The sequence below is a fragment of the Microcaecilia unicolor genome, chromosome 5 (genome assembly GCF_901765095.1).
Source record: "Microcaecilia unicolor chromosome 5, aMicUni1.1, whole genome shotgun sequence".
NCBI classification, from domain to species: domain Eukaryota; kingdom Metazoa; phylum Chordata; class Amphibia; order Gymnophiona; family Siphonopidae; genus Microcaecilia; species Microcaecilia unicolor.
This window is the reverse complement of record NC_044035.1, coordinates 162,467,205-162,489,588: the sequence shown is the minus strand read 5'-3', so window position 1 is coordinate 162,489,588 and position 22,384 is coordinate 162,467,205. Positions and strand designations below refer to the sequence as shown.

The 22,384-nt window shown below is 48.7% G+C and overlaps 1 protein-coding gene across 3 annotated transcripts in view; it reads left to right on the top strand.

Moving 5' to 3' along the window:
• Window positions 1-22,384, top strand: part of COL13A1 (collagen type XIII alpha 1 chain) — a 1,024,165-nt gene that overhangs the window by 777,488 nt on the left and 224,293 nt on the right. For all 3 annotated transcript variants that reach the window (XM_030203528.1, XM_030203531.1, XM_030203529.1), the window contains exon 25: window positions 16,018-16,080. In XM_030203528.1, the coding sequence (XP_030059388.1) occupies window positions 16,018-16,080 (63 nt within the window). The remainder of the gene's footprint in view (window positions 1-16,017; window positions 16,081-22,384) is intronic.

Below are 22,384 nucleotides of genomic sequence, written 5' to 3'. Positions count from 1 at the left end.
TAAAAGGTCCTTTCCATCGGGGCCCCAAAGGCTGGAGCTTCCAGTCTTTCACCCAAACTCTATCCCCTGGCAGGAAGGAATGTACCTGAGCCTGGAAGGGGACAGGGTTTATTTCTCTCACATAAGACTGAAGCTCAGAAATTATCTTTCCCAGGAGGGCTACCTGCTCCTGCACCTGGGCAGACCCTAAAATCCCTATGTCTCCCTTAATTCCCTGTAAAATGGCTGGGGGCTTCCCATACACAATTTCAAAGGGAGAGAGGGCTGTTCCTTTAGTTGGGGTGCATCGGAGGCGAAAGAGGGCTAGTGGCAATGCCTGTGGCCATTTCAATTGGGTTTCCTGACAAATCTTTGCTAGGCTATTTTTCAAGGTTCTGTTTGCCCGCTCAACCTGCCCTGAACTCTGGGGACGATAGGCACAATGCAATTTCCAGGTAATGTGCAATGCGCGGGACAGGGCCTGAAGTGTAGCTTCAACAAAGGCGGGACCATTATCTGAACCTATGGCAAGGGGCAGTCCATACCTGGGGATGACATCCCTAAGGAGGGCTCGAGCTACTTCTGTGGCTTTCTCAGTGACTGTAGGATATGCTTCCACCCACCCAGAAAAGGTACAGACCATGACTAAGAGATATCGGAGCCTACCGCTCCTGGGCATTTCTGTGAAGTCTATAACTAGGGACTCAAAGGGTGTTAGTCCTCTAGACTGAACTCCTGGTGGAATACGGGGTCCCTGACGAGCATTATTCTGGGCACAGAGAGTACATCGGGCAGAGGCAGTGGCAACCAGACTATCCAATCCTTCCAGCACCACTACTCGATTGAGTAGGCGGGCTAGTGCTGTTTTCCCTAAGTGTGATAGGTCATGAGCTTGAGACACTACAGGCCAAGCTAGGTGGCGTGGCACCAGAACTCTGGTATCAGGGAGATGTAACCAGCCATCAGGTCTCCTTACTGCACCTTCCTCTTGAGCCCATTTCTCTTCCATTTGGGTATACATAGGTGTCCATTCTTGCAGTCGAATTTGGAACAGGGGGGTCACAGTACTTGCTGGGGGTCCTCGAGCAGCTTCCTTGGCCACCCGATCAGCATGGCGATTCCCTCGGGCCACTGGAGTATCTATTCTTTGGTGTCCCCTGCAGTGAATAACAGCTACCTTCTTGGGGGCCCAAACAGCCTCTAGCAGCTGAAGTATTTCAGGTCCATACTTAACAGGTTGGCCTGCAGCATTTATGAGTCCCTTTTCCTTATACAAAGCTCCATGAGCATGTAGAGTTGTGAAGGCATATTTGGAATCAGTATAAATGTTGGTTACCAGTCCTGCTGCTAACTCCAGAGCTCGTATGAGGGCCACAAGTTCTGCTTTCTGGGCTGAAGTTCCTTGGGGCAGGGCTCTTGCTTCTATCACCTTGTCTTCTGTCACCACAGCATAGCCTGCCAGTCGCTTGGAGTTCTCCACATAACTGCTTCCATCTGTAAAATAAATTACATCTGGGTCCCTCCACGGAACATCTTTAAGATCTGGTCGACTGGAGTACACTTCATCCATGGTTTGGATACAGTCATGATCCGGTGGTCCCTCAGATGCTGGCAAAAGAGTAGCAGGATTGAATGTAGCCACTGTTTCCAGGTGTATCCGTGGATTCTCACACAAGCTAGCTTGGTACTTAACCATACGGTTATTTGTAAACCAGTGGTTGCCCTTATACTCCATGAGGGTGAGAACTGCATGGGGGACTTTAACAACCAGTTCTTGCCCCAAGGTCAACTTATCAGCTTCCTGGACCAGTAAGGCTGTTGCTGCAATGGCCCTCATGCAGGCTGGCCATCCTTTAGCCACTCCATCCAGCTGTTTAGACAGGTATGCAACAGGCCTCTGCCAGGATCCCATCATCTGGGTCAGCACACCCAGAGCAACCCCCTGTCGCTCGTGGACATACAATGAGAAAGGTTTCTCCACATCAGGAAGGCCTAACGCAGGGGCTTGGAGTAGGGCTTTCTTTATGGCAATGAAGGATTGTTGAGCAGTAGGTCCCCATTCAAATGGTTCCTTTTCACCCCCCCTTTGTGGCTTGGTAAAGGGGTTTCGCCATCAGTGCAAAATTTGGAATCCAAATTCTGCAGAATCCAGCTGCTCCCAGGAATTCCCTAACTTCTCTTCTGGACTTGGGTTGGGGAATTGCAGCAACTGCTTGCTTCCTACTAGCATCCAGTCTCCGACTTCCCTGGGAAATACAAAAGCCCAGATACTTCACTTCTGACTGACAAAGTTGGGCCTTTGAGCGTGAGACCTTATAGCCTGCATCCAAGAGTAGCTCCAGCAATTCTCTAGTAGCCTCAAAACACTCTTCCTGGGTCACTGCTGCAATCAGGAGGTCATCTACATACTGGAGTAAAACTCGCCTGGAAGGCTCAGATTTAAAAGTCTTAAGGTCTTGCCCTAGGGCTGTCCCAAAAATAGTGGGGGAATTCTTGAACCCCTGTGGCAGGCGAGTCCATGTATACTGAAGCTTCCTTCCTGTTACTGGGTTTTCCCATTGAAAGGCAAAAAGCAATTGACTGGCTGGGGCCACCCGAATACAAAAGAAGGCATCTTTTAGGTCTAGTGTCGTGAAATGGGTAGCTCCAGAAGGTATCAATCCTAACAGGACATATGGATTAGGCACTACAGGGTGTAATGAGATAGTGGATTTGTTAACCACTCGTAAGTCTTGGACTGGCCGGTAGTCCTCAGTCCCTGGCTTCTGAACTGGCAATAGTGGCGTATTCCATGGAGACTGGCAAGGACGAATAATTCCATGGGATAACAGACGATTCAAATGTGCTTGAATCCCTTCCAGAGCCTTTCTGGGAATTGGGTATTGACGAAGATGGATTGGCCGGGCACTTGGAAGTAAGTCTACATGTACAGGAGGAATATTTCGGGCCAACCCTGGGGGATTATCTTCTGCCCATACCCCACTGACCTGAAAGCTGTCTGCCAGGGGTAGGTCAACTTGGCCATGTGACTGATGCAGCCGCCATTCTTCTTCAAGAGGGCAGCAGAAACTCAATATACCCTTAGGGCTGGAGGTCGGGGGCCGAAAGGAGACTGAAGTCTGGCCATCAGAGTCAAAGGAAATTTGGGCCCTAAGCTTGGACAGCAGGTCTCGGCCTAACAAAGGGATTGGACAGTCTGGCATATACAGGAATTCATGAGTGACTATGTGTGAGCCTAATTGGCATCTACGGGTTGTCAAGAAGGGCCTCCGGTTCTGCACCCCCGTGGCTCCCACCACTCGGACAGTTTTTCCAGACACAGGCGCTAATCGCTCCGTCACAACAGAATGTTCAGCTCCTGTATCAATCATGAATGGAATTGAGCGGCTCCCTATAGTTAGCTTGACCATAGGTTCCTGGGAGCCCAGTTTGTAGGAACCCGGTCTGTCCTATTCGTCCCATTCTGCCATCTCGGCTATCCCGATGATGTCAGATTCAGGAGGCTCATATCTTCCCTCTCGAACTCGGCCTCGGCTTCCTCGATCTCCTGGTCCCCTTCTCAGTCCCTGGCGCCTCTGGGGGCATTCATCTTTCCAGTGCCCTCTTTCCTTACAGTAGGCACACTGGTCCCTCTCCAATCTTGGTCTGGGATTCTCCCCCCTTGGCCGGGATTGATTGAAGGAATCTCGGGGCCTGGCTGGTGGTCCGGGGTCCCACTTTGGCTTCCCATTAGCTAGAGGTCGACCTCGGTTAAGGGTGGAATTAGTAATGGCTGCCGCTAAAAGGTCGGCCTTCTTCTGCATCTTCCGGTCAGCCTCTCGGCGCACCTCCTGATCTCTATTAATGAAAACCTTGGTTGCGATCTCAATTAGCTGGGTGGTATTCATCCCTGCGAATCCCTCCTGACGCTGCAACTTCTTCCGGATATCTGGCATACTCTGGGCCACCAATGCACTATTCACCATTCTCTGATTTTCTTGGGCTTCAGGGTCAAATGGGGTGTATGTTCTGTAGGCTTCAATTAGTCGCTCTAAAAAGGCCCCAGGGGATTCAGTTGCCCCTTGGAGAATTTCAGAGACCTTTGCCAGATTAATGGGCCTCTTTATGCCTTTCCTCATACCTTCCAGTAAGTCCCGGCAATAGCCAGACAACAGTTCATAGTGCTGCCCATCATTTGGATCCCAATCTGGAGCTGCGCGAGGAAACCGAGCTCTAACCCATCCCTCTGGGTCCTGTGTCCCCCCGGGGACACGCTCTCGCGTGATGGCCTCAGCATTTTGCAAAATCTTCCGCCTCTCCTCAGTTGTGAAGAGGGTCAGGAGAAGTTGTTGACAATCAGTCCAGGTTGGGTTATGGGTGGCCATAATGCTAGCCACTAGGTCCACCACTGCCTGAGGCTTTTCAGTATAAGAGGGATAATGCGTCTTCCAATTCAGGAGATCAGTGGTTGTGAAGGGTACATACTGATAGGCCTGTGCCTGTATAACCTGACCCTGATTATTAGGATCCGGTCGAGTGGTAGTTACCTGACGAAGTGGCAGAACTCTCGAGGAGGTGGGAATGGAACCTGAGGTAGAGCTAGGAGCTACCCTCCTATCATGCTCAAAGGTAATTGCAGCGGGTCTAACCCATTCAGTAGAGGTAGGTTGAAATCCTGAGGGATGGGGAGGGGTACTCATAGACTGAGAGGTGGTCACAGGTGAGTCAGTCCATTGAAAGGGATGCCGGGCCCCTGATGAGTGGGTAGGGGTATTAGAGGGAGAGGCTGGGCTGTCGGGAGTTGAGGAGTCAGGGAGTGGAACCCAAAACGGGTCTTCAGAGGTTAACAGGAGAGGATTTGGCACAGAAGGGTAGAGGCCAGGTGAAAAGTCCAACCTAGGGTGTGGCGGGGTTCGCACAATGGGGGAGGAACTATCTGGAGAAGCCTGTGCTGGAGAAGCTTGGGCTGGGCGGCGTGGATCTCTGGGGGTGGCACGGAACCCCAACAATGGGCCATAAGGTGGTGGCTCAAGGTCTGAGGGGTCATCAGAGAGTATGGGTTTCTCAGACAGGGTAGGGGCGGAAGCCACCGATTGGGTGGTAAGCTTCCTAGGGCTCTTTCCCTCTTCTAGTTTAGATTTTCTAATCTTTCTTTGAACACGGCCTAACATGAATTTTACTGGGGATCCCATATAAGTTTTCAACCAGGAGGGAGGGTCAGTCACAAGGCTGTCCCAGGAATCTATATAAGGGAGTTGTTCAGAATATTCTGGTTCTCCTACTACTATGCTGTAGACCTTCCGGATTACTTCAATATCTAAGCTGCCACTAGGGGGCCACCCCACTCCCATAGATGGCCACTCAACTTCACACAAGGTTCTTAGAGTACTTGAGCTTAAAGTCTGTCCATAGTCATTAATTAAAAATCCTTTCTTGAAGTTCTTAAGCATACAGTCTAGGGGGGTAGCAATTTGTCTAGATGATGTCCCACCCATAATGCTTACAGTTACAACACACAAAAAGGGAGGGAATTTTTGAGAATGCAGTAAGGGGTCTGCACTCTCGAGACACTAGGTAGACAGACAACAATCGCTTCCTTCCGTTGCTGACCAATTGAACTCGCGTTAATTGGAAATGCAGCTATAAGAAGTCCGCACTCATTAACATTCAGGCATCACACATTCATTCAGTACAGAAAATCCCACCCAACAATTTCAGATTTCTCAGATACAGATAAGCTCAAGCGTTTTCGCTTCTAATCTCCTCTAGATTAGAAGGTACTAGGGCCTTCGCTGAGAGTTGATCAGATTCTCCTTCCCTCCTTCTTGAGGGGCTGATTTACAATTTTCTAGCTAGAATTACAATACAAAATACAGAATACATACCCGGCGAATGTTCTCCAGTCAGTTGGGTGCTGGGATTAATGCAGGATTCATCCCACCGCTGCCACCAAGAATTGTTGCAGGAATGGATGCATGAATTTGTGATGCTTCAGGAGTCAGACAGCACACACCAGTATGAGAGAAAAATCTTCTTTATTTGCCAGCAAACAAAGCAGGACATCAGTTCTAGCTCTCTTCTCCTCCTTCTCAGCTCTCTGGGTCTTTCTCTCAGCTCTCTGGGTCTTTCTCTCAGCTCTCTGTCTCAGCTCTCTTCTTATGCTGTCTTCTCCTTCTTCTGTCTGTTCCTTCTGTCCTTCTCTTTCTTCTGAGCTCCTTCTGAGTTCTTTCTGACGTAAACTGCTTCTGCTCCTACTTAAATAGGGTCCTAAGCCCTCCTCCTAGCCTAGCCCAGCCCCCTTACTCTCCAATTGGTTAAGGAATTAGATTGGCTACCTTGCCTCAACCAATCATTACTTTTGAAATATCAGTTACATAGGTTCCAGACATCCTAAACTGACCTCTGACCTGGGGCCCCTCAAGCCAGACATTTGGTCTCCAGTCTCTTACATGTTATTATGATTGATTTCTCATATTCCTAGTACTAACTGCTAACTAAACTCTGGCATTCATTAAAGAGGTCAAAAGTCAATCTTACTTAATAGCATACATATCAGGTTATTACTTCCAGGAGGCCAGTCCTACACTTAGCTATAATTAATCAAGGAGAAGAGAGCTGACTAGTTCTGACCTCTTCACCTATCAGCTTATACATTGAACCAGCCAGAACTATGGCTAAGTCAAACCACATGTTGATCTCCTCAATGCAGTCCTTGCTTGACCTCTTAAACAGCAGACAAAGAGTAATACAGAATTTAACAGATATTCTACACAGACACAAACCTTATTAATTTACACAGAATCAGTATTTCTTATAAGACATATTCTAAATATCAAAAACTTGTAAATACTAATCTATTGCCTCTCTCTAAACAGTATTTTCTATCTAAGCATTTTAAACTACAATTAATCATATGTCTGGCTCATTCCTTTATTCATTCATAATAGTTTACAGCTGTGCCAGCTAGCATTGGCAATTCACAAGGGTGAAAGAAATTCCTTTCTCTGACCTTTCTAACCCTTTTGCTCGACAGCTAGAGTTCAATATAATCTGAACCATCTGGCATACCTTCACTTCACTTACAAAGTAAAAGTTGAAATTTGAAATAAGAATTCAATTCAAATACCAAGCTTTTAACAGAATTAACCCTTCATATGATTTCTTATATATGATTATGCCCATGGCTGCTTCAGCCCGTTTGACATTTCTTCTTTCTCCATGCTCACCATCCATCTCCCTTTTCTGTGTCCCCTATATTTCCCCATCCAGCATCTCCCCCGTGTCCATCTCCCCACATTCATCATTTCCCCACTCATAGCCACGCCCCTTTTAAACTGTGCACATTAGAATTTAGGTACAGTTCATGACAGAATACACTTAGCGAGTTCTGTTGCGTGCATTGTTCTCCGAGGACAAGCAGGCTGCTTGTTCTCACTGATGGGTGACGTCCACGGCAGCCCCTCCAATCGGAAACTTCACTAGCAAAGGCCTTTGCTAGTCCTCGCGCGCCCATGCACACCGCGCATGCAAGGCCGTCTTCCCGCCCAAACCGGCTCGTGTTCGTCAGCCTTCTTTTGTCCGCGCTCGGGACGGTCGTGTTTTGCCGCCGTTTCGCGCCCCTCAAGTTGACCCTCGCGCGTCTTCACAATTTCGCTAAAAAAAAAAAAAAAAAAGAAAGACCTCGGTCTTTGTCCCTTCCCGTGTGTCCAGTTTGTTTCCCTGACGTAAGTTTCCTTTCGCTTTCGGGGTAGGCCTTTTTTGTGGCCTCGGTACGGGTTTTTTCTCTCTCCTTTATTTTTGGTGCCCTTCGTCACCATCGCGAATTTTGATTTCGCCGGAGTGATTTTTCCGCCCATGTCATCGAAGTCTCCCAGCGGCTTCAAGAAGTGCACCCAGTGCGCCCGGCTAATCTCGTTCACTGATAGGCACGCGTCGTGTCTTCAGTGTCTGGGGGCTGGGCACCGCCCGCAGGCCTGCAGTCTTTGTGCTCTTTTACAGAAGAGGACTCAGGTAGCGAGATTGGCCCAGTGGAACGTGTTGTTCTCGGGCTCTTCGTCGACAACAGCACCGGAGGCATCGAGTGCATCGACGTCGACAGCATCAAGACCTTCGACTCGGCATCGATTACATCGACGGCATCGAGGTATCGACCCTCTGCATCGTCGGTACCGAGACATCGGAAGGCTGCGTCGGCGGTGCGGGACCTCCGCTGTTGCTGATGTCGTCGGACGGTGGTGCTTCGACTGGAGTGCAGGTGAGGGCTCTCCATTCCCCTGCTGGTGGCGGTGAGCCTTCGGGTGGGTCTCCCCCTACCCTGAGGGCTCCTGCGGTACAGCCCCCCCCCCCCCCCCCCCGAGACCGACCTTCTTCGGCCTCGGCCCCAAGGAAGAGATGGCTGGATTCTACGTCCTCGTCGGTACCGGGAAGCTCCGGTGACATGCTTCGTTTGAAGAAATCAAAGAAGCATCGACACTGGTCACCTTCCCACATCGGTACCGAGAGCTCTGGGTCGCCGAGGGAGTCGGCACCCAGTAGGCATCGGCACAGGGAGGACCGCTCACCCTCTGTTCAGGAGGTGTCGATGCGCTCCACCTTGGACAGCCCGGAACAGCATCCACGCCCGGAACAGACTCTGACCTCGACGCCTGCATCGGCTGCCATGTCTTTCTCCACAGCCGCTCTGCACGAGAGTCTCCGGGCCGTTCTCCCGGAGATCCTGGGAGAGCTGTTGCGCCCTTCCCCTCCAGTACCGGGGGTGCTTGCGCCACCGGTACCGTCGAGTGAGGCGCCGGCTGGCCCCTTGCCCGGGGTGAGGTCTCAGACAGCGGTACCACTTGCGGTACCGACTGCGGCCGCCTCCCAGGAAGATATTTCTCTGACAAGGAGTCTGATGGCCTTCCTTCTGATCCCACTCCCTCCCCTGAAAGGCAGCTTTCTCCTCCCGAGAGTCTGTCTTTTGCGGCCTTTGTCCGGGAGATGTCTACGGCCATCCCCTTCCCGGTGGTCGTGGAGGATGAGCCCAGAGCTGAAATGTTTGAGCTCTTGGACTATCCTTCTCCACCTAAGGAAGCGCCCACAGTACCCATGCATCATGTCCTAAAAAAGACATTGCTGGCAAACTGGACCAAGCACATTCCCAAGAAGATCGAGTCCCAGTACCGGATCCATGGGGACCCAGAGCTGATGCGCACTCAGTTGCCTCACGACTCTGGTGTGGTGGATCTGGCCCTAAAGAAGGCTAAAAGTTCTAGGGAGCATGCTTCGGCGCCACCGGGCAAAGACTCTAGTACCTTAGACTCCTTTGGGAGGAAGGCCTACCATTCTTCTATGCTCGTGGCCAAGATTCAGTCCTACCAGCTCTACACGAGCATCCATATGCGGAACAATGTGCGGCAGTTGGCGGGCTTGGTGGACAAGCTCCCTCCTGAGCAAGCCAAGCCATTTCAGGAAGTGGTCAGGCAGCTGAAGGCGTGCAGAAAATTCCTGGCCAGAGGGGTATATGATACCTTTGATGTTGCGTCCAGGGCCGCTGCTCAAGATGTGGTGATGCGCAGACTCTCATGGCTGCGTGCCTCCGACCTGGAGAATAGGATCCAGCTGCGGATTGCGGACTCTCCTTGCCGAGCGGACAACATTTTTGGAGAGAAAGTCGAACAGGTGGTAGAGCAGCTCCACCAGCGGGATACAGCTTTCAACAAGTTCTCCCGCCGGCAGCCTTCAGCATCTACCTCCACAGGTAGACGTTTTTATGGGGGAAGGAAGACTGTTCCCTACTCTTCTGGTAAGCGAAGGTACAATCCTCCTTCTCGACAGCCTGCGGCCCAGGCTAAGCCCCAGCGCGCTCTCGTCAGCAGCGTGCGCCTCAGCAAGGCCCCACGGCTCCCCAGCAAAAGCAGGGGGCGAGCTTTTGACTGGCTCCAGCAGAGCATAGCCGACATCAACGTATCAGTGCCGAGTGATCTGCCGGTCAGGGGGAGGTTGAAAGTTTTTCACCAAAGATGGCCTCTTGTAACCTCCGACCGTTGGGTTCTTCAAATAGTCCGGCAAGGATACACTCTCAATTTGGCCTCAAAACCTCCTAATTGCCCACCGGGAGCTCAATCCTACAGCTTCCAGCACAAGCAGGTACTTGCAGAGGAACTCTCCACCCTTCTCAGCGCCAATGCGGTCGAGCCCGTGCCATCCGGGCAAGAAGGGCTGGGATTCTATTCCAGGTACTTCCTTGTGGAAAAGAAAACAGGGGGGATGCGTCCCATCCTAGACCTAAGGGCCCTGAACAAATATCTGATCAAGGAAAAGTTCAGGATGCTTTCCCTGGGCACCCTTCTTCCCATGATTCAGGAAAATGACTGGCTATGCTCTCTGGACTTGAAGGACGCCTACACGCACATCCCGATACTGCCAGCTCACAGGCAATATCTGCGATTTCAGCTGGGCACACGTCACTTCCAGTACTGTGTGCTACCCTTTGGGCTCGCCTCTGCACCCAGGGTGTTCACGAAGTGCTTAGCTGTAGTAGCAGCGGCGCTTCGTAGGCTGGGAGTGCACGTGTTCCCCTATCTCGACGATTGGCTGGTGAAGAACACATCCGAGGCAGGAGCTCTACAATCCATGCAGATGACTATTCGCCTCCTGGAGCTACTGGGATTTGTGATAAATTATCCAAAGTCCCACCCCCCAGTGCAAAGACTCGAATTCATAGGAGCTCTGCTGGATTCTCGGACGGCTCGTGCCTATCTCCCAGAGACGAGAGCCAACAACTTGTTGTCCCTTGTCTCTCGGGTGCGAGCGTCCCAGCAGATCACAGCTCGGCAGATGTTGAGAGTGCTGGGCCACATGGCCTCCACAGTTCATGTGACTCCCATGGCCCGCCTTCACATGCGATCTGCTCAATGGACCCTAGCTTCCCAGTGGTTTCAAGCTGCTGGGGATCTAGAAGACGTGATCCACCTGTCCACGAGTTTTCTCAAATCCCTGTATTGGTGGACGATTTGGTCCAATTTGACTCTGGGACGCCCTTTCCAAATTCCTCAGCCACAAAAAGTGCTGACTACGGATGCGTCTCTCCTGGGGTGGGGAGCTCATGTCGATGGGCTTCACACCCAGGGAAGCTGGTCCCTCCAGGAACGCGATCTACAGATCAATCTCCTGGAGTTACGAGCGGTCTGGAACGCTCTGAAGGCTTTCAGAGATCGGCTGTCCCATCAAATTATCCAAATTCAGACAGACAACCAGGTTGCCATGTATTACATCAACAAGCAGGGGGGCACCGGATCTCGCCCCCTGTGTCAGGAAGCCGTCAGCATGTGGCTCTGGGCTCGCCGTTACGGCATGTGGCTCCAAGCCACATATCTGGCAGGCGTAAACAACAGTCTGGCCGACAGGTTGAGCAGGATTATGCAACCTCACGAGTGGTCGCTCAACTCCAGAGTAGTGCGCCAGATCTTCCATGTGTGGGGCACCCCCTTGGTAGATCTCTTTGCATCTCGAGCCAACCACAAGGTCCCTCAGTTCTGTTCCAGACTTCAGGCCCACGGCAGACTGGCATCGGATGCCTTCCTACTGGATTGGGGGGAAGGCCTGCTGTATGCATATCCTCCCATACCTCTGGTGGGGAAGACTTTGTTGAAACTCAAGCAAGACTGAGGCACCATGATTCTGATTGCTCCCTTTTGGCCGCGTCAGATCTGGTTCCCTCTTCTTCTGGAGTTGTCCTCCGAAGAACCGTGGAGATTGGAGTGTTTTCCGACCCTCATCACACAGGACGAAGGGGCGCTTCTGCATCCCAACCTCCGGTCTCTGGCTCTCACGGCCTGGATGTTGAGAGCGTAGACTTTTCCTCTTTGGGTCTGTCTGAGGGTGTCTCCCGTATCTTGCTTGCTTCCAGGAAAGATTCCACTAAGAGGAGTTACTTCTTTTTATGGAGGAGGTTTGCCATCTGGTGTGACAGCAAGGCCCTAGATCCTCGCTCTTGTCCTACACAAACCCTGCTTGACTACCTTCTGCACTTGTCTGAGTCTGGTCTCAAGACCAACTCTGTAAGGGTTCACCTTAGCGCAATCAGTGCATACCATTACCGTGTGGAAGGTAAGCCGATCTCAGGACAGCCTTTAGTTGTTCGCTTCATGAGAGGTTTGCTTTTGTCAAAGCCCCCCGTCAAACCTTCTACAGTGTCATGGGATCTCAATGTCATTCTCACCCAGCTGATGAAACCTCCTTTTGAGCCACTGAATTCCTGCCATCTGAAGTACTTGACCTGGAAGGTCATTTTCTTGGTGGCAGTTACTTCAGCTCGTAGACTCAGTGAGCTTCAAGCCCTAGTAGCTCATGCTCCTTATACCAAATTTCATCATAATAGAGTAGTCCTCCGCACTCACCCTAAGTTCTTGCCATAGGTGGTGTCGGAGTTCCATCTGAACCAGTCAGTTGTCTTGCCAACATTCTTTCCCCGTCCTCATTCCTGCCCTGCTGAACGTCAGCTGCACACATTGGACTGCAAAAGAGCATTGGCCTTCTATCTGGAGCGGACACAGCCCAACAGACAGTCCACCCAAATGTTTGTTTCTTTTGATCCCAACAGGAGGGGAGTGGCTGTGGGGAAACGCACCATATCCAATTGGCTAGCAGATTGCATTTCCTTCACTTACGCCCATCTTGAGGGTCATGTCACGGCTCACAATGTCAGAGCCATGGCTGCGTCAGTGGCCCACTTGAAGTCAGCCACTGCAAAGCTGCAACATGGTCATCTGTCCACACATTCATATCTCATTACTGCCTGCAGCAGGATACCCGACGCGACAGTCGGTTCGGGCAGTCAGTGCTTCAGAATCTGTTCGGGGTTTAGAATCCAACTCCACCCCACTAGGCCCATGTTTATTCTGTTCCAGGCTACACTCTCAGTTAGTTGGATAAGTTGTTAGGTCAATCTCAGTTATGTCCTCGCCGTTGCGAGGCCCAATTGACCATGTTTGTTGTTTTGAGTGAGCCTGGGGGCTAGGGATACCCCATCAGTGAGAACAAGCAGCCTGCTTGTCCTCGGAGAAAGCGAATGCTACATACCTGTAGAAGGTATTCTCCGAGGACAGCAGGCTGATTGTTCTCACATACCCGCCCGCCTCCCCTTTGGAGTTGTGTCTTCCCTTGTCTTTGTCTTGCTACATACGGGACTGACGAACATGAGCCGGTTCGGGCGGGAAGACGGCCGCACATGCGCGGTGCGCATGGGCGCGCGAGGACTAGCAAAGGCCTTTGCTAGTGAAGTTTCCGATTGGAGGGGCTGCCGTGGACGTCACCCATCAGTGACAACAATCAGCCTGCTGTCCTCGTAGAATACCTTCTACAGGTATGTAGCATTCGCTTTATAGAATACGCCTGGATTTGGCGCGGATCTCTAGGTATACTATATAGAATCCGGAAGAAAAGAAGTAATTCTATAATGAGGGTGCCACATTGAGGTGCCAACAATGCATGTAAAGGAGCAAAATACTGGTACATATGTTTGTAAACGAAAAGAATGCTGGCATATATGTGCAAAAATACCAGTATTCTGGATTTGCACTATTCTGTGAAATGGTACCTACATGCAGTGGCATTCAGTGTGAAAGTGGGCATACACATAAGAGGAGTCTGGGCAGGGTACACAGTTATGCATGTAAATTATAGAATACTATCCAGACAATGCTGCTGAAACTGTTTTCAGTGGTGGAGGAGGAGGAGTGGCCTAGTGGTTAGGCTGGTGGACTTTGGTCCTGGGGAACTGAGGAACTGAGTTCAATTCCTACCTCAGGCACAGGCAGCTCCCTGTGACTCTGGGCAAGTCACTTAATCCTCCATTGCCCCATGTAAGCCACATTGAGCCTGCCATGAGTGGGAAAGCACAGGGTACAAATGTAACAAAAAATAAAATAAATCCTGGCTGGACATTATCTGGGTACCACCAATATTCAGCAAAATAGTTGTAACCCAGGTCTCATGTGCATCACCATCAGCTCAGTTCCCATGGCCCACTCGGACCACAAAATAGAAATTTATATTTCTCTCTTTTCCTTCTCTTTCTTTCACACTCCCCACACTACACATTCTCTCCAGTCGAGCTTGGGTGTGGGTCAAGATCCAGAACAGAGATCCGGTAGCAAGGGGGAATGAAGTCGGGCTTCCAAGGAGTTCTCTGCCAGTCCGCAGAGCAATTGTTCTCACTCCCGCTCCAAAGAACCACACAGCACTCCAAGGATTAAGTCTCTATAGAAATTCAAATTTACTGAACTTTCTGCAATTGGCAGGTGAACCATTTTATAACTTCTTCGGTGTAGTCAACTATTGGCATCAGCAGCTCTCCTGTTCACTGAAGATTGTGTATTACAGCCTCAATCACTTTCAAGCTCATCTCCTTCAGCAACCCCCAAGGTATTTACCTACAGACAGCTCTTCCTGTCCATTTACCCTCTCCCCTCAGGCTACCAATATTCCAAGGCTGCTCCTGATAGGCCTGATCACAATCCAGTTCTCCCTTAGGCATCGACCCTTTTGGCTGTCCTCCTTCCAGCGATGCACTTCTCAGAGCTGCACCCTGGCTTTGAACAGGCTGCCCCTGCTCAGGTTCCTTGCTCACGGGCTGGGTTCCCCTTGCCCACCCGTAACTCCTCACTCTTTCTCAGTTGCTACTGTAAGAGACAGCAACTCCTTTTGTTTCAGTCTTAGTTTATTCTGCCACTCTAGGACCCCGCTGTTCTCCAAGGGTCCCAGTGGGGGTACAGGCAACCAAAGACCCTGTGTTCCCCTCTGCAATCCCTTTTATCAACTCCCCTGAACTATCACCACTCAGCAGTATTTTCTTTCTTTAAACTATTCCAGAACCCACCCCTTGATCTGGATCCCCACTCCTCTTACACCTCTAATCCTCCCCCCCCCCCCCCCCCCCAGTGACTCTGGAGAGTTCTACACCTACATCTTAGTAATCCTCATGATAATGGGGGATTGTATAGTTATCCTAACTTACCCAGCACTGAATGTCAGCAGTGCCCAGATAACTTCCGCCGGTCAATCTATGCCTGAATATTTGGGTATACATTTAAACACCACAGCCAGCATTTGAATCCAACAGCGACCGTGGTGTTCAAATATAGAGGAGTAAGCACAAAAATCTAAATTCCTTATTGACACTCCAGAACAGTCCAGATACTTGGGTATAGGCTATTCTGCCAGCAAGTGGAGACTGAGAACTGCTGAATTATGACATCACTCTATATAGCATTCTATGCAGCATAGCAACAGCCACTATGTTCTCAGTCTCCAGCAGGTGGCAGGTGAGATGTTCTGTGCTGTCTGGTCAATCAGGAAGGTAGCAGTATAACTGGGTTTTTTTTCTTTTGTGAGAAGTTTGAAAAAAAAAATAAGGCACCTTGCTTTGAGGTTTTTCATAGTTTATCTATGCCTTGGAGTATTATACCTGGGATTCCCAGGTCTCTCCACCTGTCCTCCCTCCATGTACCTGTTCCTTCTGGAGAGATGAATTGTTGTGCCTTGATCCCTCTTCCCAGTTTTGAAGAAAATGTAGTAGAGGAGTGTGGTAGCCGTGTTAGTCCACTCTTAAGGTTATCAATAGAAATCAAACAAAATAAAACATGGAAAAGAAAATAAGATGATACCTTTTTTATTGGACATAACTTAATACATTTCTTGACTAGCTTTCGAAGGTTGCCCTTCTTCGTCAGATCGGAAATAAGCAAATGTGCTAGCTGACAGTGTATATAAGTGAAAACATTCAAGCATTACTATGACAGTCTGACAGGGTGGGAGGATGGGGGTGGGTAGGAGGTATGCATGGGGACATCAAAGCATATCATTGATATTCTAACAGGATGGGTGTGGATAGGTGAGGGGTGGGGTGATCAACAGAGACATACAGCTTTATGGTTTATAATGGGCTAGGAACCCCAGATCCTTGTTAAGTCCTTTCTGTTGGAAAATGTAGTAACAGAAAGAACAATGTATTAGTAATGATCACATTGTTTTCAAAGAAAACACATTTTTGCAGTTGTTATAATGAGTCATTGTCTTTAGGGACCGCCTGGGCTTCCAGGGCCTGCAGGACCCCCAGGGCCACAAGGACTAACTGGACAAAAGGTAAAGATACTTATTTTCATATGTGTATATAATTTTTTGGTGAAACTAGCACAAACCAGTCATTGTCAATAGGGTCTCATCATTCTAATGTTCCTTTTCAATTTAACAGCCAGATTTATGGATTGGGCAGTATTAGAATGGGAAAAAAAAGAGTTTAAAAGCCTACAGAACATTGCCTGTTCTGATCAAGTTTGTTCTTTCCTGCAGCTAGTAAAAGAAAAAGATAGCATATAAAAAAACTGGGCAAATATATAAAAAACTTATAAAATTAAATTAATTTGAGAGTCATCTGTTTGAAGAAGAGGAAGGGAAGGAAATAAAATAGCATTTACAGCTACAGAAAAACTATAGGCCTCAATGGTTTATGGTTTATTTCGACTTACTATACCGCCCTTCCTGCAGGCATGACAGGGCGGTTTACAAATCAAGTGGGTTAAAAACCACTACAGTTAAAATATAGAAAGGAAAGCCAGAGTAATATAGGAAAGGATAATTCATACAGAAGAGGGGAAAAAACCCATACTATGGGAGGGTTCCTGCCCATGCGGAACAAAGTTGAATCAGAGGAGACAGGACATGTCACAGGGAAGACCGAGGCCCCCTTTCAATTGCTGTGGTGCCTCGACCAGCAGTGCTCAAGCCACATTAGCAGCATGGGTGAAGGGGGAGAGGAAAGGGGAGAAATGCTGGACCTGCATGCAAGAAGGAGGGAGAGAACGGTGCTTGGCCCAGGAAAGGAGAACGAAATGCTGCTCTGCTGGACAGTGGAGGGGAGGTAGGGAGTGACAAATAGAAAGATGTGCAGAATGGGAAGGGGGGGAAAGGGATAGATGCTGGACCAGCTGTGGTGAGCAGGGGGGAGACAGAGAGAGAAAGAGAAAAAAGAGAGACTGGGGGAGGGGGGAAAAGGGGGAAAATGCTGAATGGAAGAGAAGGAGAGAAACACTGGAGACCCAGGAGAAAACCCTATACTGAACTGAGGGGGGAAAGAGAGACGGAAAGATTCTTGCCCCACGGTGGGGGTTGTGGGAAGAAGGGGGAAGACAGAGAGTTGAGACAGAGAAGAGATGCTAGGTATGGAGGCAGACAGGACAGAGACACAAAGGGGGAAATGCAGGACAAGACAGAGACACAGGTGGGAAACGCTAAGGCCTGGATCAGGACACTGAGAGGGCAGATGCTGAACCTAGAAGAAGGATAGGGACAGGGACACAGAGGGGAGATGTTGGACATGAAGGAAAAGGATGCAGAAGGAAGATGATGGACATGGAGAAAGAAGGAAGACACTGCAAAGACAAGAAAAATCACAGAGAAATGCAGAAAAGAGACACTGGGACCAAAGTGAATAGAAAAATAAAATGATCAGACAAGAAGTGTAGAAAAAAGTATTTTATTCTGAATTTATTAATTGGAATATGTTGGGTTTTGGAAATACACATTTCTGATATTTTGCTTTTCAGTTTCTTTAGTGTTGCTGTATTCCGAGTCTAACTTTCTAACTTTTTGAGGTTTCCAGTTCAGGTTTTTTGCCTTCATATCTCTTATTGATTTCTGGTCCATGTGACTAAGGTGCAGCATTCTGCAAGCATTTAGTATCTGCACAGAGATATTGATGCAGTCTGATTTTTTTTTTTTTTTTTTGGGGGGGGGGGGTTAATTAGTGTTTAAGGGCCTAGTGTAATAAGTACAGTGTTGCCTTTTCACGCATAAGGTTGTAGCTCTTCGTGTCCTGGGAGTTAGTGCTATTCTGGTATGCTAAGGTTCTGAGTATCTTTTTGCCCAAAGTTGGGTATAGTGTTTTACAGTGGAAGGACTGTGTGTTGGCCTTACTGAGGTAACATCAAAACTTTTATATACTTTTAGTTTGTCATAACATCAGACAAGGTTTTAGGGTTTAAATTATGTGACTGTCTCTTAGGGGATTTTTAAATACAGTTGAATTGATTCCATAGTTGTGTTGGCTGAGAGCAAGTGGTATATTTTATTTTATTTTTATTTTGTTACATTTATATCCCACATTTTCCCATCTGTTTGTAGGCTCAATGTGGCTGTAAGGGAAGAGAGGTAGACTGGCTGCAGGCCTCTATGGAGGCCTAGGCATCATCTATAAACACTTTTTTTCAATCCTCTTTAATTCAGTTGCCCTTTCTATAGTACCATATTACATGGGAACTATCACGTGAACTCCCCCTATCAAACTCATCACCACAGAAAAACAGTCAATACCACAAAACATAGAAAAAAGCCACACAGTCCCATCTACTAACATAATGTTCCTCGGGAAACAATAATGCCAGAAGTAAGGTCTATCCAGCCATCATACAAGTCTGAAGATCATTAAGTATATAACAAAAGTCCCCCCCCCCCCCCCCCACCAAAAAAAGGGTCCAAGATCAATACTGATCAAAACAGCAAACAGTACTAAAATGTCCAAAATTAAGGGAAGCAGCTGGGAGATTATGTAAAAAAGATTATGCCGCCTTCACTGAGAAAAAGAAATTAGTTTGACCCCCATAAGTGACCCAAAGTTGTGCAGGATAAAGTAATGCACTGGAAATCTTGCATTCATATATTTGGGTGGACAGGGGAGCGAAAGCTTTTTGCTGAGAGTGCACTCTGGCAGTATAATCCTGAAAACAAAGTACTTTTTGATTATCATACTCCAGACTTTTCCCATGACACAGTGGGTTGAAATTCCATGTATAAAAGGGAAAAGGACGGTAATAGGAGTGTACTACTGTCCACCTCGCTAGGATGAGCAGGTAGACGCAGAAATGATAAAGAAATCAGAGACGCAAACAAAATAGGCAATGCGATAATAATGGGTGACTTCAATTACCCAAATATAGACTGGGTAAATGTAACATCGGGACACGCTAGAGAGGTACAATTCCTTGATGAAATCAAAGACAGCTTTATGGAGCAGCTGGTGCAGGAGCCGATGAGAGAAGGAAAAATTCTAGACTTGGTCCTTAGTGGAGCGCATGATCTGGTGAGGGATGTTATGGTACTGGGGCCGCTTGATAACAGTGATCATAATATGATCAGTTTTGATATCAACCTTGAAGTAACTATACACAGGAAGTCAAATACGTTAGCGTTTAACTTTAAAAAAGGAGACTATGATAAAATAAGAAGAACGGTGAAAAAACTTAGGTGGGCAACTGAGAGGGTAAAAACTGTACAACAGGCATGGACACTGTTCAAAAATACCATCCTGGAGGCTCAGGCCAAACATATTCCGCAAATTAGAAGAAAGACAGAAGTCCAAAAGACAGCCGGCATGGTTGAAAAGTGAGGTGAAGGAAGCTATTAGGGCTAAAAGAAACGCCTTCAGAAAATGGAAGAAGGAACCGTTTGAAAATAACAAGAAGCAGCATAAGGAGTTTCAAAGCAAATGCAAGGCGCAGATAAAGAAGGCCAAGAGGGATTACGAAAAAAAGATAGCATTAGAGGCAAAAAAACATAGTAAACATTTTTTTCAGTATATTAAAAGCAGGAAGCCGGCAAAAGAATCGGTTGGGCTGCTGGATGACCGAGGGGTAAAAGGGGCGATCAAGGAAGACAATGACATAGCAGAGAGATTGAATGAATTCTTTGCTTCGGTCTTCACTGAGGAAGATTTGGGTGGGATACCGGTGTCGGAAATGGTATTTCAAGCAGACGAGTCGGAGAAACTTATGACTTCACGGTAAACATGGAGGACGTAATGGGGCAGTTCAGCAAACTGAAGAGTAGCAAATCTCCTGGACCGGATGGCATTCATCCTACAGTACTGATAGAACTGGAAAATGAACTTGCGGAGCTACTGCTAGTGATATGCAATTTATCCTTAAAATCAAGCTTGGTACCGGAAGATTGGAGGGTGGCCAATGTAACACCGATTTTTTAAAAAGGTTCCAGGGGAGATCCGGGAAATTATAGACCGGTGAGTCTGACGTCGGTGCCGGGGAAAATGGTAGAGGCTATTATTAAAAACAAAATTACAGAGCACATCCAAGGACATGGATTATTGAGACCAAGTCAGCACGGCTTTTGTGTGGGGAAATCTTGCCTAACCAATTTACTTCAATTCTTTGAAGGAGTAAACAAACGTGAAGAAAGGGGAGCTGGTTGATATTGTGTATCTGGATTTTCAAAAGGCGTTTGACAAGGTACCTCATAAAAGGCTACAGAGGAAATTGGAGGGTCATGGGATAGGAGGAAATATCCTATTGTGGATTAAAAACTGGTTGAAGGATAGGAAACAGAGAGTGGGGTTAAATGGGCAGTATTCACAATGGAGAAGGGTAGTTAGTGGGTTTCCTCAGGGGTCAGTGCTAGGACCACTGCTTTTTAATATATTTATAAATGATTTAGAGATGGGAGTAACTAGCGAGGTAATTTGCTGATGACACAAAGTTATTCAAAGTCGTTAACTGGCGACAGGACTGTGAAAAATTACAGAAGGACCTTACGAGACTGGGAGACTGGGCGGCTAGGTGGCAGATGACGTTTTATGTGAGCAAGTGCAAGGTGATGCATGTGGGAAAAAAGAACCCAAATTATAGCTACGTCATGCAAGGTTCCACATTAGGAGTTACAGACCAAGAAAGGGATCTGGGTGTCGTCGTCGATAATACACTGAAACCTTCTGCTCAGTGTGCTGCTGCAGCTAGGAAAGCGAATAGAATGTTGGGTATTATTAGGAAAGGTATGGAAAACAGGTGTGAGGATGTCATAATGCCGTTATATCGCTCCATGGTGTGACCGCACCTTGAGTATCGTGTTCAATTCTGGTCGCCGCATCTCAAGAAAGGTATAGCAGAATTGGAAAAGGTGCAGCGAAGGGCGACTAAAATGATAGCGGGGATGGGACGACTTCCCTATGAAGAAAGACTAAGGAGGCTAGGGCTTTTCAGCTTGGAGAAGAGACGGCTGAGGGGAGACATGATAGAGGTATATAAAATAATGAGTGGAGTGGAACAGGTGGATGTGAAGCGTCTGTTCACGCTTTCCAAAAGTACTAGGACTAGGGGGCATGCAATGAAACTACAGTGTAGTATATTTAAAACAAATCAGAGAAAATTTTTCTTCACCCAACGCATAATTAAACTCTGGAATTTGTTGCCGGAGAACATGGTGACAGAGTTTTAAAAGGGATTAGACGGTTTCCTAAAGGACAAGTCCATAAACCAATACTAAACGGACTTGAAAAAAATCCACAATTCCAGGAATAACATGTATAGAATGTTTGTACGTTTGGGAAGCTTGCCAGGTGCTCTTGGCCTGGATTGGCCGTTGTCGTGGACAGGATGCTTGGTCTTTTCCCAGTGTGGCATTACTTATGTACTTATGTATAGCTTGCTTTGGATCATAATGACAAACCCGGAGAACCACAACACGGGGACAGACAGCAGCATTGTTCCTGGAACCAGTGGCGTAGCAAGGGCGGGGCAGTGGGGGCGGTCCACCCCGGGTGTCATAGGGTGTGGGGGGTGCTCTGCTCCCGCTGCTCCGCCTTTAAAAAAATTTTTCCGAAGCGCCGGAGAGTGGCAGGCAGCACGCCTCGCGTCTGCCCTGCTAGTAAAGAAGATCTCGCTGACGTCGTCGCCCTTCCCACATTGAGTCCCGCCCCCCTCTGAGGCAACTTCCTATTACCGTGAGGGTGGGCGGGACTCAGTGTGGGAAGGACGACGGTGTCGACGAGATCTTCTTTACTAGCAGGGCAAACGCGAGGCGCGCTGCCTGCCACTCTCCGGCGCTTCGAAAAACAAATTTTAAAGGCAGGACAGGGTAGGAGCAGCAGGAGAATGGATCTCAGCTGTCGGGTCGGGGGGGGGGGACTCAGAGGGGAGAAGGGGATGGGGAGGGGTGGGGGAGCCCAGAGGGGTGCTTAAAGGGGATTAGGGAGGGTGGGGGAGCTCAGAGAGGGGAGAAGAGGATTGGGGAAAGGTGGGAGAGCTCAGAGGGGTGCTTAAAGGGGATTAGGGAGGGTGGGGGCGCTCAGAGGGGAGAAGGGGATGGGGAGGGGTGGGGGAGCTCAGAGGGGTGCTTAAAGGGGATTAGGGAGGGTGGGGAGCTCAGAGAGGGGAGAAGGGGATTGGGGAGGGGTGGGGGAGGGGTGGGGAGCTCAGAGGGGTGCTTAAAAGGGATTAGGGAGGGTGGGGGAGCTCAGAGAGGGGAGAAGGGGATTGGGGAAGGGTGGGGGAGCTCAGAGGGGTGCTTAAAGGGGATTAGGGAGGGTGGGGGAGCTCAGAGGGGAGAAGGGGATTGGGGAAGGGTGGGGGAGCTCAGAGGGGTGCTTAAAGGGGATTAGGGAGGG